At 45.6% G+C, this 17,795-nt stretch overlaps 1 protein-coding gene across 1 annotated transcript; it reads right to left on the bottom strand.

Annotated features, from left to right (window-relative positions):
• Nucleotides 1–1,230: 1,230 nt before the first annotated feature.
• Nucleotides 1,231–16,317, bottom strand: LOC106600472 (calcium and integrin-binding family member 3-like). The gene is given in 6 exon segments (XM_014191831.2): nucleotides 1,231–1,261; nucleotides 3,942–3,968; nucleotides 3,970–3,984; nucleotides 3,986–4,112; nucleotides 15,197–15,356; nucleotides 16,303–16,317. Coding segments are annotated over 6 exon segments (375 nt in total).
• Between the last annotated feature and the right edge of the window lie 1,478 nt (nucleotides 16,318–17,795).

Genomic DNA, 17,795 nt, shown 5'->3' with positions numbered 1-17,795 from the left:
AAACCAAGCCATGAGGTCGAAAGAATTGTCCGTAGAGCTCCGGGACAGAATTGTGTCGATGAACAGATCTGGGGAAGGGTACGAAAACATTCATGCACCATTGAAGGTCCCCAAGAAGATAGTGGCCTCCATCATTCTTAAATGGAATAAGTTTGGAACCACCAAGACTCTTCCTAGAGCTGGCCGCCCGGCCAAACTGAGCAATCGGGGGAGAAGGGCCTTGGTAAGAGAGGTGACCAAGAACCTGATGGTCACTCTGGAGATGGGAGAGCCTTCCAGAAGGACAACTGTCTCTGCACCACTCCACCAATCAGGCCTTTATGGTAGAGTGGCCAGACGGAATACACTCTTCAGTAAAAGGCACATGACAGCCCGCTTGGAGTTTGCTAAAAGGCCTCAGACCATGAACATCAAGATTCAACTCTGGCCTGAATGTCAAGCGTCACATCTGGAGGAAACCTGACACCATCCCTACAGTGAAGCATGGTGGTGGCAGCATCATGCTGTGGGGATGTTTTTCAGTGGCATGGACTGGGAGACTAGTCAGGATAGAGGGAAAGATGAACGGAGCAAAGTACAGAGAGATCATTGACGAAAACCAGCTCCAGAGCGCTCAGGACCTCTGGGGTGAAGGTTCACTTTCCAACAGGATAACAACTGTAAGCACATCGCCAAGACAACGCGGGAGTGGCTTCTGGACAAGTCTCTGAATGTCCTCGAGTGACCCAACTAGAGCCCGGACTTGAACCCGATCTAACATCTCTGGAGAGACCTGAAAATGGCTGTACAGCGACGCTCCCCATCCAACCTGACAGAGCTTGAGAGGATGTGCAGAGATGAATGGGAGAAACTTCCAAATACAGGTGTGCCAAGCTTGTAGCGTCATACCCAAGAAGACTTGAGGCTGTAATCGCTGCCAAAGGTGCTTCAACAAAGTACTGAGTAAAGGTCTGAATACTTATGTAAATGTTATTTCATTTTTTTTTTTTTATAAATTAGCAAAAAATTCTAAAACCTGTTTTTTGTGTTGTAATCATGGGGTATTTTGTGTAGATTGATGAGGGGGAAAAAACGATTTAATCCATTTTAGAATAAGGCTTTAACCTAACAAAGTGGAAAAAGTCAAAGGGTCTGAATACTTTCCGAAGGCACTCTAGATCGATCCAAGGTGGAATCCAATGTAATTCTTCCTAAAGTGTATTTTTCATTGCTAGTGTTTATGGCATCTCTTTAGTCTTCATATCCTATCCTATGGAAGGTACTTTGGGAATAAAGACAACAGACATGTTAGAATACAGGTTTTTGACTTACCTGGCTAATTAAGAACTGTACCTGGACTAAAAAAAAGCATGCTCAATGGATCATGTGTTATCCAGGACTGGGCTAAATCTGTGTATGAAAACCAGCCCTCAAAATAACAAGTATGAAGTTATGGCTTGTTATTTCCCCATTATGTGTCAGGAAAATCTCATGGCTCTAACCAGTGGTGATTTTAGCATGTAAATCTTGGTGGGGCAAACCCCCCCCCCCCCCAAAAAAAAACCGTGTATACATGCCAAGAAAGCCACAACACTAAACAATACATTAATTGCACTATAGTGGTGACGAACAGTGCCCATAAACTGTTAGGGCCTACTTAAAGCTGTCCCAACAGCAGAGTCCCAACAACTATCACTGCTACACCTGGCTATCAGTGGAACCTTGTCTGGCAGTGAAACAGTTAATTTAGCCTCATTTACTGCCTTTTAAAACCTGTTAGGGCTAGGGGGCAGTATTGACATGGCTGGATAAAAAACATACCCGATTTAATCTGGTTACCACTCCTACCCAGTAACTAAAATATGCATATACTTATTACATATGGATAGAAAACACCCTAAATTTTCTAAAACTGTTTGAATGGTGTCTGTGAGTATAACAGAACTCAAATTGCAGGTCAAAACCTGAGAGATTCCTTTACAGGAAGTGGCCTGTCTGACCATTTCTTGAACTTCTTTTCCATCTCTATCATTTACTAAGGATCTCTGCTCTAACGTGACACTTCCCACGTCGTCCATAGGCGCTCAGAGCCCGGGAAAAAACAGAATGTCGTCATTCCAGCCCCAGGCTGAATCACATTATCGCCTTTCTCAAGTGGCCGATCAAGGGACACTGGGCTTATGCGCATGACCCCGACCGCCCCCGCCTTTGGGATTTTTTCCTCTGTTTGCCGAAAAGGAGATTCCCTGTCGGAATATTATCGCTTTTCTACGAGAAAAATGTCGTAAAAATTGATTTTAAACAGCGGTTGACATGCTTCGAAGTACGGTAATGGAATACTTAGAATTTTATTGTCACGAATTGCGCCATGCGCGCGACACTTCTTTACTATTTCGGATAGTGTCTGGAACGCACGAACAAAACGCCGCTATTCGGATATAACGATGGATTATTTTGGACCAAACCAACATTTGTTATTGAAGTAGCAGTCCTGGGTGTGCATTCTGACGAAGACAACAAAAGGTAATGAAACTTTTATAATAGTAAATATGATTATGGTGAGTGCTAAACTTGCCGGGTGTCTAAATAGCGAGCCCGTGATGCCTGGGCTATGTACTTAGAATATTGCAAAATGTGCTTTCACCAAAAAGCTATTTTAAAATCGGACATATCGAGTGCATAGAGGAGGTCTGTATCTATAATTCTTAAAATAATTGTTATGCTTTTTGTGAACGTTTATCGTGAGTAATTTAGTCAAATGTTAGCGAATTCCCCGGAAGTTTGCGGGGGGTATGCTAGTTCTGAACGTCACATGCTAATGTAAAAAGCTGGTTTTTGATATAAATATGAACTTGATTGAACAAAACATGCATGTATTGTATAACATAATGTCCTAGGGTTGTCATCTGATGAAGATCATCAAAGGTGAGTGCTGCATTTAGCTGTCTTCTGGGCTTTGGTGACATTATATGCTGGCTTGAAAAATGGGTGTCTGATTATTTCTGGCTTGGTACTCTGCTGACATAATCTAATGTTTTGCTTTCGTTGTAAAGCCTTTTTGAAATCGGACAGTGTGGTTAGATTAACGAGAGTCTTGTCTTTAAATAGCTGTAAAATAGTCATATGTTTGAGAAATTGAAGTAATAGGATTTTTACGGTTTTGAAAATCGCGCCACAGGCTGCCAGTGGCTGTTACGTAGGTGGGACGCAAGCATCCCACCTAGCCCATAGAGGTTAAAAAACATAGCCACTATGGCTGACTTGTTTAAACAAATGTGGTTTCTACTGACTATTGAGATGTACAAACTATGGCATACGGGGACGAAGAGCAGATAAGAGGCAATCCGTAATTTTGATTAAGACATTAAAGAGCGAGCTAGGACAGATGTAATCAATATAGCTATTTGTTCAGCACTTTTGAAATGTACAGCGACAGAATTCAGAACATGGGCATTCTTACAGTATTCTCCCTCTACACCAGGTCAGAACTGTAAGATAAATAAAGGTTTGATGTACTTTTACCTGTGGCCAATAACCTTGTTCCTTCGTGGATCAACACTTCTAATGTAACTCTATGGCAGCACCCAAGGGGCTTGAATTTTCGAGTTCTCCCCGTAGACTTCGCGGTGACGTAATGTCCCCATGAGTGACAGAACACTGAGCCAATCACGGCGCAACTAGAAGACATTAACTTAATAACCCCTACGCTCTGTATTTTCCACCGCCTGCACCATCACCACAGAGATCACTGAGCTAGGCTGCATTTTGGAGTTCCCTTACTCAAGAAAGCGACAAAAGAGACCATGTTTATTAACTCAAGGATTTATTGATTTTTGTTTCATTGTTTGCAAACTGATATGTGACACGTATTAATGCCAAAATAACATGCAAAACAGGCAACTTTTTGAATGACGGGTTGCAACTGGCTGTAACTATGAAGGCACTCTGCACACCAGACAGACCTGAGGAAGTCTGGTGTGCGGACAATCGTGCTGGAAGTCCTCCCGAGAGCCTTCCATCGTTGTCCAGGTCAGCCTTGTCGATCACCTTCTCACACACCATCCGCACCTTGTCCTCCATCTGCTCGTGGGTCTTCTCCAGGTCAGACTTACACAGGAAGTTATTGTTGAAGTCTGAGAGGAGAGCAGGAAGAACAGAGTAAGCTAGGTAGTCTACTAGTCTCAAGGACTTTGTCTGTTTTCACTTAGCCAATATGTATGCACTAAGTCCTGGTTTGATGTATAATACTGTATATGATGTATGACTGATGACTATGTATGATGACTAAGGTTGTTTACTGTATCATATTTCCATGTTCCTTAACATAACCAACAGACCTCATATCTATTGAGAGAAAAGGCCAGTTCAGATGCTTTTACTTTCGTTTCATCCAGTAGCTAAGCCTTTCTGAATGGAGCTTTCCTACATTTCCTATGCATTTTCTTTTATGAATGAATGGCTGAAAATGTTAATTGACCCATGACCGTGGTTGTCTCCGCTCCATCGCCTGCGGTGAAACATCTTTATCTGTCATCAAGTCCTTTTTTGAACAGCCAGGCTACATGTACACTGAGTGTACAAAACATTATGAATGTTCTTTCCATAACGTAGCTTTCACCTCGTCAGTCTATGATCCCTTATTGATGTCACCTGTTAAATCCATGTCAATCAGTGTAGATGAAAGGGAGGAGACAGGTTAAAGAAGGATTTGTTAGCCTTGAGACAATTGAGACATGAATTGTGTATGAGTGCCATTCAGAGGGTGAATGGGCCAGACAAAATATTGAAGTGCCTATGAATGGGGTATGGTAGTAGGTGCCAAGCGCACCAGTTTGTGTGAAGACATTTTTGCAAATTTTGCAAGTCGTGACAGTACCACCCCCCCACCCCCCCACCCCCCCCCCGACGCGCGGCACAAGATGTGCATCGGCTCCAGCAGTTCGGGGACGGCCCGGGAGACGAGGAGCTGGGCGATCAGGATGGAGACGATGGAACTCGCTCAGCATGGAAGGATCTAACACGTCCTCCACCGGAACCCAGCATCTCTCCTCCGGTCCGTACCCCTCCCAGTCCATGAGGTACTGAAGACCCCTCGCCCGACGTCTCGAATCCAGGATGGATCGAACGGAGTACGCCGGGGCCCCCTCAATGTCCAGAGGGGGCGGAGGAACCTCCCGCACCTCGGCCTCCTGGAGCGGGCCAGCCACCACCGGCCTGAGGAGAGACACATGGAACGAGGGGTTAATGCGGTAATTGGGGGGAAGCTTTAACCTATAACATACAGTATATCACAAAAGTGAGTACACCCCTCACATTTTTGTAAATATTTGAGTATATCTTTTCATGTGACAACACTGAAGAAATGACACTTTGCTACAATGTAAAGTAGTGAGTGTACAGCTTGTATAACAGTGTAAATTTGCTGTCCCCTCAAAATAACTCAACACACAGCCATTAATGTCTAAACCGCTTGCAACAAAAGTGAGTACACCCCTAAGTGAAAATGTCCAAATTGGGCCCAATTAGCCATTTTCCCTCCATGGTGTCATGTGACTCGTTAGTGTTACAAGGTCTCAGGTGTGAATGGGGAGCAGGTGTGTTAAATTTGGTGTCATCACTCTCACACTCCCTCATACTGACTGGTCACTGGAAGTTCAACATGGCACCTCATGGCAAAGAACTCTGAGGATCTGAAAAAAAGAATTGTTGCTCTACATAAAGATGGCCTGGGCTATAAGAAGATTGCCAAGACCCTGAAACTGAGCTGCAACACGGTGGCCAAGACCATACAGCGGTTTAACAGGACAGGTTCCACTCAGAACAGGCCTCGCCATGGTCGACCAAAGAAGTTGAGTGCACGTGCTCAGCGTCATATCTAGAGTTTGTCTTTGGGAAATAGACGTATGAGTGCTGCCAGCATTGCTGCAGAGGTTGAAGGGGTGGGGGGGGGGTCAGCCTGTCCGTGCTCAGACCATACGCCGCACACTGCATCAAATTGGTCTGCATGGCTGTCGTCCCAGAAGGAAGCCTCTTCTAAAGATGATGCACAAGAAAGCCCGCAAACAGTTTGCTGAAGACAAGCAGACTAAGGACATGTATTACTGGAACCATGTCCTGTGGTCTGATGAGACCAAGATAAACTTATTTAGTTCAGATGGTGTCAAGCGTGTGTGGCGGCAACCAGGTGAGGAGTACAAAGACAAGTGTATCTTGCCTACAGTCAACCATGGTGGTGGGAGTGTCATGGTCTGGGGCTGCATGAGTGCTGCCGGCACTGGGGAGCTACAGTTCATTGAGGGAACCATGAATGCCAACATGCACTGTGACATACTGAAGCAGAGCATGATCCCCCTCCCTTCGGAGACTGGTCCGCAGGGCAGTATTCCAACATGATAACGACCACAAACACACCTCCAAGACGACCACTGCCTTGCTAAAGATGCTGAGGGTAAAGGTGATGGACTGGCCAAGCATGTCTCCAGACCTAAACCCTATTGAGCATCTGTGGGGCATCCTCAAACGGAAGGTGGAGGAGTGCAAGGTCTCTAACATCCACCAGCTCCGTGATGTCATCATGGAGGAGTGGAAGAGGACTCCAGTGGCAACCTGTGAAGCTCTGGTGAACTCCATGCCCAAGAGGGTTAAGGCAGTGCTGGAAAAGGATGGTGGCCACACAAAATATTGACACTTTGGGCCCAATTTGGATATTTTCACTTAGGGGTGTACTCACTTTTGTTGCCAGCTGTTTAGACATGAATGGCTGTGTGTTGTGTTATTTTGAGGGGACAGCAAATTTACCCTGTTATACAAGCTGTACACTCACTACTTTACATTAACAAAGTGTCATTTCTTCAGTTTTGTCACATGAAAAGATATACTCAAATATTTACAAAAATGTGAGGGGTGTACTCACTTTTGTGATATACTGTACCTCGTTCAATCTCCTCAGGACTTTAAACGGCCCCACAAACCGCGGACTCAGCTTCCGGCAGGGCAGGCGGAGGGGCAGGTTTCGGGTCGAGAGCCAGACCCTGTCCCCGGGTGTGAACACCGGGGCCTCACTGCGGTGACGGTCTGCGCCAGCTTTTTGACGTCGTACGGCGCGCTGAAGGTGGACGTGAGCTGTGTCCCAGGTCTCCTCCGCGTGCCGGAACCAGTGGTCCACCGCAGGAGCCTCGGTCTGACTCTGATGCCAAGGGGCCAGAACCGGCTGATACCCCAACACACACTGAGAGAGAGAGGTTAGTGGAGGAGTGGCGGAACGAGTTCTGAGCCATCTCTGCCCAGGGCACAAACGCCGCCCACTCCCCCGGCCGGTCCTGGCAATAAGACCTCAGAAACCTACCCACATCCTGATTAACCTGTTAGGGCTAGGGGGCAGCATTGACACGGCTGGATAAAAAACATACCCGATTTAATCTGGTTACCACTCCTACTCAGTAACTAGAATATGCATATACTTATTACATATGGATAGAAAACACCCTAAATTTTCTAAAACTGTTTGAATGGTGTCTGTGAGTATAACAGAACTCAAATGGCAGGTCAAAACCTGAGAGATTCCTTTACAGGAAGTGGCCTGTCTGACCATTTGTTGAACTTCTTTTCCATCTCTATCATTTACTAAGGATCTCTGCTCTAACGTGACACTTCCCACGTCTTCCATAGGCTCTCAGAGCCCGGGAAAAAACAGAATGTCGTCATTCCAGCCCCAGGCTGAAACACATTATCGCCTTTCTCAAGTGGCCCATCAAGAGACACTAGCTTATGCGCGTGACCCCGACCGCCCCCGCCTTTGGGATTTTTTCCTCTGTTTGCCGAAAAGGAGATTCCCTGTCGGAATATTATCGCTTTTCTACGAGAAAAATGTCGTAAAAATTGATTTTAAACAGCGGTTGACATGCTTCGACGTACGGTAATGGAATACTTAGAATTTTATTGTCACGAATTGCGCCATGCGCGCGACACTTCTTTACTATTTCGGATAGTGTCTGGAACGCACGAACAAAACGCCGCTATTCGGATATAACGATGGATTATTTTGGACCAAACCAACATTTGTTATTGAAGTAGCTGTCCTGGGTGTGTATTCTGACGAAGACAACAAAAGGTAATGACATTTTTATAATAGTAAATATGATTATGGTGAGTGCTAAACTTGCCGGGTGTCTAAATAGCGAGCCCGTGATGCCTGGGCTATGTACTTAGAATATTGCAAAATGTGCTTTCACCAAAAAGCTATTTTAAAATCGGACATATCGAGTGCATAGAGGAGGTCTGTATCTATAATTCTTAAAATAATTGTTATGCTTTTTGTGAACGTTTATCGTGAGTAATTTAGTAAAATGTTAGCGAATTCCCCGGAAGTTTGCGGGGGGTATGCTAGTTCTGAACGTCACATGCTAATGTAAAAAAGCTGGTTTTTGATATAAATATGAACTTGATTGAACAAAACATGCATGTATTGTATAACATAATGTCCTAGGGTTGTCATCTGATGAAGATCATCAAAGGTGAGTGCTGCATTTAGCTGTCTTCTGGGTTTTGGTGACATTATATGCTGGCTTGAAAAATGGGTGTCTGATTATTTCTGGCTTGGTACTCTGCTGACATAATCTAATGTTTTGCTTTCGTTGTAAAGCCTTTTTGAAATCGGACAGTGTGGTTAGATTAACGAGAGTCTTATCTTTAAATGGCTGTAAAATAGTCATATGTTTGAGAAATTTAAGCCTAGAGAGGTTAACTCTCTCCACCTGCCCGTTACGTTCGGGGTGAAAACCTGAGGTAAGGCTAACCGAGACCCCCAGATGTTCCATGAACACCTTCCAGACCCTTGACGTGAACTGGGGCCCTCGATCAGACACTATATCCTCAGGCACCCCGTAGTGCCAAAAGACGTGGGTAAACAGAGCCTCCGCCATCTGTAGGGCCGTAGGGAGACCGGGCAAAGGGAGGAGACGACAGGAATTAGAAAAGTGATCCACAATGACCAGGATCGTGGTGTTACCTTGTGAAGGTGGAAGATCGGTTATGAAATCCACCGACAAGTGCGACCACGGCCGTTGTGGAACGGGTAAGGGTTGTAACTTACCTCTGGGTAGGTATCTAGGAGCCTTGCACTGGGCGCACACTGAGCAGGAGGAAACATAAACCCTCACGTCCTTAGCTAAGGTGGGCCACCAGTACCTCCCACTAAGACAGCGCATCGTCCGACCAATCCCAGGATGACCAGAGGGTAACGTGTGAGCCCAGTAGATCAATCGGTCACGGACAGCGGACGGAATGTACAGACGCCCAGCTGGACACTGTGGGGGAACGGGCTCTGTATGTGACGTCCGCTCAATGTCCACATCCAGCTCCCATACTACCGGTGCCACCAAACAAGAGGCTGGGATGATGGGAGTGGGATCCATGGACCGCTCCTCTGTGTCATACAGCCGGGACAGTGCGTCTGCCTTGACGTTCTGGGAACCTGGTCTGTAAGAGAGGGTAAACACAAAACGGGTGACAAACATGGCCCACCTTGCCTGGCGAGGATTCAGTCTCCTCGCCTCCCGGATGTACTCCAGATTGCGGTGGTCAGTCCAGATGAGAAAAGGGTGTTTAGCCCACTCAAGCCAGTGTCTCCACGCCTTCAAAGCTTTGACGATAGCCAACAGCTCCCTGTCCCCCACATCATAGTTTCGCTCCGCCGGGCTGAGCTTCTTAGAGAAGAAGGTACAGGGGCAGAGCTTAGGTGGCTTACCCGAACGCTGAGAGAGCACAGCTCCTATCCCAGCCTCAGATGCGTCCACCTCCACTATGAATTGCAGAGACGGATCCGGATGAGCCAACACAGGAACCAAGGTAAACAGAGCCTTCAGTTTCCTAAAAGCCCTATCCGCCCCAGCCGACCACTGCAAGCACACCGGACCCCCCTTCAGCAGTGAGGTAATGGGAGCAGCTACCTGACCAAAACCCCGGATAAATCTCCGGTAGTAATTGGCAAACCCTAAAAATCGCTGCACCTCCTTTACCGTGGTGGGAGTCGGCCAATTACACACGGCTGTAATACGGTCACTCTCCATCTCCACTCCTGACGTAGATAGGCGATATCCTAAGAAAGAGACGGACTGTTGAAAGAACAAGCATTTCTCAGCCTTGACATACAGGTCATGCTCCAACAGGCGACCAAGCACTTTGCGCACCAGGGACACATGCTCGGCGCGTGTAGCGGAGTAAATCAGACGGTCATCGATATACACCACTACACCCTGCCTGTGCAGGTCCCTGAAAATCTTGTCGACAAAAGATTGGAAGACTGATGGAGCACTCTTACATCTAGACGTTCCGCTAGCGGAACACCTGCTCCAATATCCAATGATAGGCGTGGCGCGAATTACAAATTCCTCAAAAATCCCAAAACTTCAATTTTACAAACATATGACTATTTTACACCATTTTAAAGACAAGACTCTGCTTTATCTAACCACACTGTCCGATTTCAAAAAGGCTTTACAGCGAAAGCAAAACATTAGATTATGTCAGCAGAATACCCAGCCAGAAATAATCAGACACCCATTTTTCAAGCTAGCATATAATGTCACAAAAAACAAAACCACAGCTAAATGCAGCACTAACCTTTGATGATCTTCATCAGATGACACTCCTAGGACATTATGTTATACAATACATGCATGTTTTGTTCAATCAAGTTCATATTTATATCAAAAACCAGCTTTTCACATTAGCATGTGACGTTCAGAACTAGCATTCCCACCCTTCCGGTGAATTTACTAAATTACTCACGATAAACGTTGACAAAAAACATAATTATTTTAAGAATTATAGATACAGAACTCCTTTATACAATCGCGGTGTCCGATTTTAAAATAGCTTTTCGGTGAAAGCACATTTTGCAATATTCTGAGTAGATAGCCCGGCCATCATGGCTAGCTATTTTGACACCCACCAAGTTTGGTACTCACCAAACTCAGATTTACTATAAGAAAAATTGGATTACATTTGCTGTTCTTCGTCAGAATGCACTCCCAGGACTTCTACTTCAATAACAAATGTTGGTTTGGTTCCAAATAATCCATAGTTATATCCAAATAGCGGCGTTTTGTTCGTGCGTTCAAGACACTATCCGAAGGGTAAAGAAGGGTGACGCGCCCGGCGCGTTTCGTGACCAAAAATTTCAAAATATTCCATTACCGTACTTCGAAGCATGTCAAACGCTGTTTAAAATCAATTTTTATGCGATTTTTCTCGTAAAAAAGCGATAATATTCCGACGGGGAAACCCTGTTTTCGTTCAAAGACGAAAAAATAAAAACATGGAGTCGTCTCGTGCACGCGCCCCCAGTCTCATTGTTCTCAGATCGACCACTATCCAAATGCGTTACTGTTTTTCAGCCATTCTTCTTCACAAAACTGGATCTCAGGAGTGCGTACAACCTGGTGCGTATCCGAGATGGAGACGAGTGGAAGACGGTATTTAGTACCACCTCAGGGCATTATGAGTACCTTGTCATGCCGTACGGGTTAAAGTCATCATTCAACGTTCTGGCGCCTTCTGAGAGCCTATGGGAGCGTTAGAAAATGTCATGTTTTGGATAGAGATGATCAAGAAGGCCAAGAAATAGTCAGAGAGGGCGCTTCCTGTTTGGAATCTTCTCAGGTTTTGGCCTGCCAAATGAGTTCTGTTATACTCATAGACACCATTCAAACAGTTTTAGAAACTTTGGAGTGTTTTCTATCCAAAGCTAATAATTATATGCATATTCTAGTTTCTGGGCAGGAGTAATTATCAGATTAAATCGGGTACGTTTTTATCCGGCCGTGAAAATACTGCCCCCTATCCATAACAAGTTAACCCGTACGGCATGACAAGGTACTCATAATGCCCTGAGGTGGTACTAAATACTGTCTTCCACTCGTCTCCATCTCGGATACGCACCAGGTTGTACGCACTCCTGAGATCCAGTTTTGTGAAGAAGAAGCGGCGTGCATTAATTGAATCACCGGGGCGATCAGAGGTAGCGGGTGACTGTACCCCACTGTGATTTTATTAAGACCTCGATAATCAATGCATGGTCACAGACCCCTATCCTTCTTCTTCACAAAAAAGAAACTCGAGGAGACGGGTGAGATGGAGGGCCTAATGTACCCCTGACGCAGGGATTCGGAAACATATGTCTCCATAGCTACCATCTCCGCTTGCGACAGGGGATACACGTGACTCTTGGGAAGTGTAGCGTCTGCCATGAGATTTATCGCACAATCCCCCTGTCGATGGGGTGGTAATTGAGTCGCCTTTTTACAGAAGGCGAGAGCCAAATCGGCATATTCAGGGGGGATGCGCACGGTAGAGACCTGGTCTGGACTTTCCACCGTAGTAGCACCAACGGAAACCCCTACACACCTACCTGAGCACTCTCGCGACCACCCCGTAAGAGCCCTCTGTGGCCAAGAAAAAGTGGGGTTATGACTAGTTAACCAGGGCAGACCCAGCACCACTCGATACGCAGGAGTGTCAATAATGAAAATACTAATTTTCTCCTTGTGACCCCCCTGCGTCACCATAGTCAAAGGAGCTGTGGCCTCCCTAATCAACCCTGACCCTAATGGTCGACTATCTAAGGTTTGAATGGGAAAAGGCACTTTCACCGGTACAATAGGGATCCCTAGACAATGAGCCAACGTTTGATCAATAAAGTTCCCAGCCGCGCCTGGATCTACTAGTGCCTTATGCTGGGAATGAGGGGGGGAAAAAAATCAGGAAAAGTGACAGACACAAATATATGGGCAAACAGAGGGCTCTGGATGAGAATGGTGCCTACTCACCTGGGGTGGCGCCAGAGCGCCCTGCCTGTTACCTCGATTCCCAGAAGAACCTACCCGGCACCGACCAGCAGTGTGTCCTCTGCGGGCACCGATGGTGCACGAGCGGGAACTCCCTCCGGTCTCCCTGTGCACCCTCTCTCCTGGCTCCATGGTTATAGGAGAAGGGGTGCGGGAGGATGGAACCACCAGACCCCGATCTGGACGTCCTCGAGTAGCCAGCCAGTTGTCCAACCGGATAGACAAATCCACCAGCTGGTCGAAGGTGAGGGTGGTGTCTCTGCAGGCCAGCTCCCGACGGACGTCCTCCCACAGACTGCAGCGATAATGGTCGATCAGGGCCCCATGATTCCATCCCGCACCGGCTGCCAGGGTCCTGAACACCAATGCAAAATCCTGGACGCTCCTCGTCTCCTGCCTCAGATGGTAGAGGCGCTCACCCGCCGCTCTGCCCTCGGGTGGGTGGTCGAAGACTGCCCGGAAACGGCGGATGAACTCCTCATAATGGTCCAACGCCACATCTCCTCCTTCAACCATAGCACTGGCCCATTCCAGGGCTCTCCCGGTGAGGCACGAGACGAGGGCGAAAATCTTCTCACGGTCTGATGGAACTGGGTGGACCGTGGCCAGACAAAGTTCTAATTGGAACAGGAAACCCCGGCAGTTGGCAGCACTTCCGTCGTAACCCCGAGGCATGGCTAGACGGATACCACCCGGTTCAGGTTGACAAAGGGCGTTTTGGATCGACCCCGGTTGGGCTAGTGGAGGTGCTGGATGAATCTCCCATCTCTCCAAGCGGTCCATCATCTGAACAGCGCGATCCAGAGCAGCGCATAGATGTAGTATCCTCTCTGCATTCTTCTGGATGCGCTCCTCCACCTCCCTGTCCGCGATATCTTTTCCTGCTGACTTCAATAAAATGGTCGGTGATTCTGTCATTATCCGTATATGTAGGTGGCAGGGAAGTCAGGCGCAGGAGAAACCAAAGTGGTAAAAAATGGAGTATTTATTTTAAAAAACTAACTCCAAAACCAAGGTAGTAAATAATCTGGGTAAACAATAACCGTCGCACACCGATACATAAACAACACGTACATAACAAACAATCACCGACAAGGATATGAGGGGAAACAGAGGGTTAAATACACAACATGTAATTACTGGGATAAGAAACAGGTGTGTAAGGAGACCAGACAAAACCAATGGAAAATGAAAAACTGATCATGCTATAAGACCGGTGACGTCGATCGCCGAGCACCACCCAAACAAGGAGGGGCATCGACTTCGGCAGAAGTCGTGACACTCTTACTTATTTATTTATAATTTTTTATAACATTTTCATTCTGTTATACTTTTGTAATGTTTTTTATTATTATAATTGTTTTATAGGTATTTTCTTAACTGCTTTGATGGTTAAGGTCTTGTAGGTAGACCTGTTGTATTCGGCGCATTTTGACAAATTTGATTTGATTTGCTTTGAAAGTCACCATTGGCCTCATGATGAAATCCCTGAGCGTTTTTCTTCCTCTCCGGCAACTGAGTTTGGAAGGACGCCTGTGTCTTTGTAGTGACTGGGTGTATTGATACACCATCCAAAGTGTAATTAATAACCACCCTGTTTGAAGGGATATTCAATGTATGCTTTTAATTTATTTTTACCCACCTACCAATGGGTGCCCTTCTTTGCGAGGAATTGAAAAACCTCCCTGGTCTTTGTGGTTGAAATTCACTGCTTGAATGTGGGACCTTGGAGATATTTGTACAGTATATGTGAGGTACAGAGATTAGGTCATTAAAAAACCATGTTAAACACTCTTATTGAGGCCAAGCAACTTATTATGTGACTTGTAAAACACTTTTTACTTAGGCTTGCCATAACAAAGGGGTTGAATACTTTTTGACGCAAGAACTTCTTTTCATTTTTTCATACTTTTTTAAAACTTTGACATTATGTGTGTCACTGGCCTACACACAATGCCCCAATCTCAATTGAATCCATTTTAATTCAGTCTGTAACACAACAAAATGTGGAAAAAGTCGAGGGGTGTGAATACTTTCTGAAGGCACTATAGGCTGCCTGGACTCCTCTATAATGCCCTTATCAATCCTTCACAACCTTTTGGTCCTCCAAGCGTGGTTATTATACTGTACATCTATAGCCTCTGCTCCAGCTGCTCACCTCCATGGCTACAAGAATGAGGCCCTTTTTGTAAGTTGCTTCTTAAATATTAATAGTTATCCATGACCATAGACTGCCAGGGCCATAGACCAATTAGTATTTGAACCCAGGTCGGATCCCATCTTCTATGGACTTTGTCTTGGACATTGCTTTGTGTGTCTGTTTGCTAATTAACTTCCCTTTCTATGATTGACTAGACAATATGAATTTTGGCCCACTGACTGTCGATTTATTTTAAATGTGTAGTAGGCCTTCAGGTCTCGTGGAGACATCTCACTCAGCAATGACAACTTATTTAGGAAGTCATCCAGAGTCATGTTTCCTTCTCTGTCCTCTGAGAAAACCTCAGCGATCCTCTGGCGGAATGGGTTGTCCTGAGGAGAGACACGTCTGTGTTAGTCCACTGTGCTAAAGCCTTGGCATCGCTTCTGTTTGAGAGATGCAACACTGTTACTGAACGTAGGTCATTGCGTTAGCCTGCTGTGTTAGCCTGCTGTGTTAGACTGCTGAGCTAAAACCTTGGCATTAACTTGGGGAGCAAACATAAGTAAGCAAGCCTCTGAAATGTGTTGTCATGAGAAGAGACCAAACACTATTACTGAAACAGGATTTTAACCCGGATTCCCCTGCATGTTTGTGTTAGCTCACTGAGCTAAAGCCTCATTCGTTTGGGGAGCTAACACAAGTCAACGATCCTTAGCTGGAGAAAACAAACCCTGTGACTAACACAAGATTTGAACTCTAACACACTGAGCTAAAGACTTGGTAATATTGCGGGGAGTTAGTCCTGAAGATTTGTGTTAAGGCAAGGTTCACTAAACCAGCTCCGGCTACTACACAACCTCTATGAGGAACAGGAAATAGCCAAGAGGAGTACAGGGCTTGAAGGGCATCTCCCTTTCGCTCAGGTGCCACAACAACAGACCTGAGGGCACTGATATCAGTTGTTTCTGTTGTTGTCATTGTGTGTGGTGGTGTGTGTGTGTGTGTGTGTGTGTGTGTGTGTGTGTGGTGTGTGTGTGTGTGTGTGTGTGTGTGTGTGGGAAAGATGAGCATAATAGACCCAATCGTACCAAGTGTGCCCTATAGGTCCTCACTGGCCTCTTTCAAGTTTAATAGAGTCAGGTAACACATAGACGCTCAGAGACTGTTATCAATTAGTTGTGTATTAATAATCACACATTGGCTGCATCCCAAATGGGACTCTATTCCCTATATAGTGCGCTACTTTTGTCCACAGCACTAAGGCCCTGGCCAAAAGTAGTGCACTATCTAGGGAATAGGTTGCCATTTGGGACGTATCCACTAATGGGGGTATACTTTCAGTTCCGGCATACTGCTCGTATGGTAGTCTCACATCTGGCTGGTCAGTGGTGCCAAGTCACAATAACGGTAGAATAGTCTACGAGGGGGAAAGAAAGTTGAAGTTGACTACATACAATATCAGATATCACATCAGAGTCAGACTTTGTAATATCTATTTTGTATATTATGAAATCTGCTCTGGCTTTGTTATCAATATATCAGAAAATGGTCTGTGTGATAAAACAACAGGTGCAAAGAAAAATGAACTGTTGTAGGCATTTTTATTGTATTTTTTATGTTTAAAACATACAATATACTTGCAGAGAAGCCGCTCAACAACTACATCACGTTAGTCATCTAACAGACTCCCGTCCAGAGCGAAACACAGAAGCAACCAGGGTCAAAGCCCTGCTCAAGGGCACGTCGACAGATATTACACAAGGTCAAAAACGGGGACCCAAACCAGCGATCCACCGGCCCAAGCTCCCAACCGCCATCCGAGACCTCCCCACAGCCCCCCCCCCCGGAAGTTTACATACACTTAGGTTGGAGTCATTATAACTCGTTTTTCAACCACTCCACAAATTTCTTGTTAACAAACTATAGTTTTGGCAAGTCAGTTAGGACATCTACCTTGTGCATGACACAATTCATTTTTCCAACAATTGTTTACAGACAGATTATTTAATTTATAATTCACTGTATCACAATTCCAGTGGGTCAGAAGTTTACATACACTAAGTTGACTGTGCCTTTAAACAGCTTGGAAAAATCCAGAAAATGTCATGGCTTTAGAAGCTTCTGATAGGCTAATTGACATCATTTGAGTCAATTGGAGGAGTACCTGTGGATATATTTCAAGGCCTACCTTCAAACTCAGCGCCTCTTTGCTTGACATCATGGGAAAATCAAAAGAAATTAGCCAAGACCTCAGAAAAAATTGTAGACCTCCACAAGTCTGGTTCATCCTTGGGAGCAATTTCCAAACACCTAAAGGTACCACATTCATCTGTACAAACAATAGTACGCAAGTATAAACCCCATGGGACCACGCAGCCGTCATACCGCTCTTGGAAGGAGATGTGTTCTGTCTCTGAGAGATGAACGATCTTTGGTGCGAAAAGTGCAAATCAATTCCAGAACAACAACAAAGGACCTTGTGAAGATGCTGGAGGAAACAGGTACAAAAGTATCTATATCCACAGTAAAACGAGTCCTATATCGACATAACCTGAAAGGCTGCTCAGCAAGGAAGAAGCCACTGCTCCAAAACCGCCATTAAAAAAGCCAGACTACGGTTTGCAACTGCACATGGGGACAAAGATCATACTTTTTGGAGAAATGTCCTCTAGTCTGATGAAACAAAAATAGAACTGTTTGGCCATAATGACCGTCGTTATGTTTGGAGGGAAAAGGGGGAGGCTTGCAAGCCGAAGAACACCATCCCAACCGTGAAGCACGGGGGTGGCAGCATCATGTTGTGGGGATGCTTTGCTGCAGGAGGGACT

The sequence above is a fragment of the Salmo salar genome, chromosome 03 (genome assembly GCF_965601325.2).
Source record: "Salmo salar chromosome 03, fSalSal1, whole genome shotgun sequence".
NCBI classification, from domain to species: domain Eukaryota; kingdom Metazoa; phylum Chordata; class Actinopteri; order Salmoniformes; family Salmonidae; genus Salmo; species Salmo salar.
The sequence above is the reverse complement of the archived record's forward strand: the minus strand, read 5'-3'. Positions and strand labels throughout refer to the sequence as shown.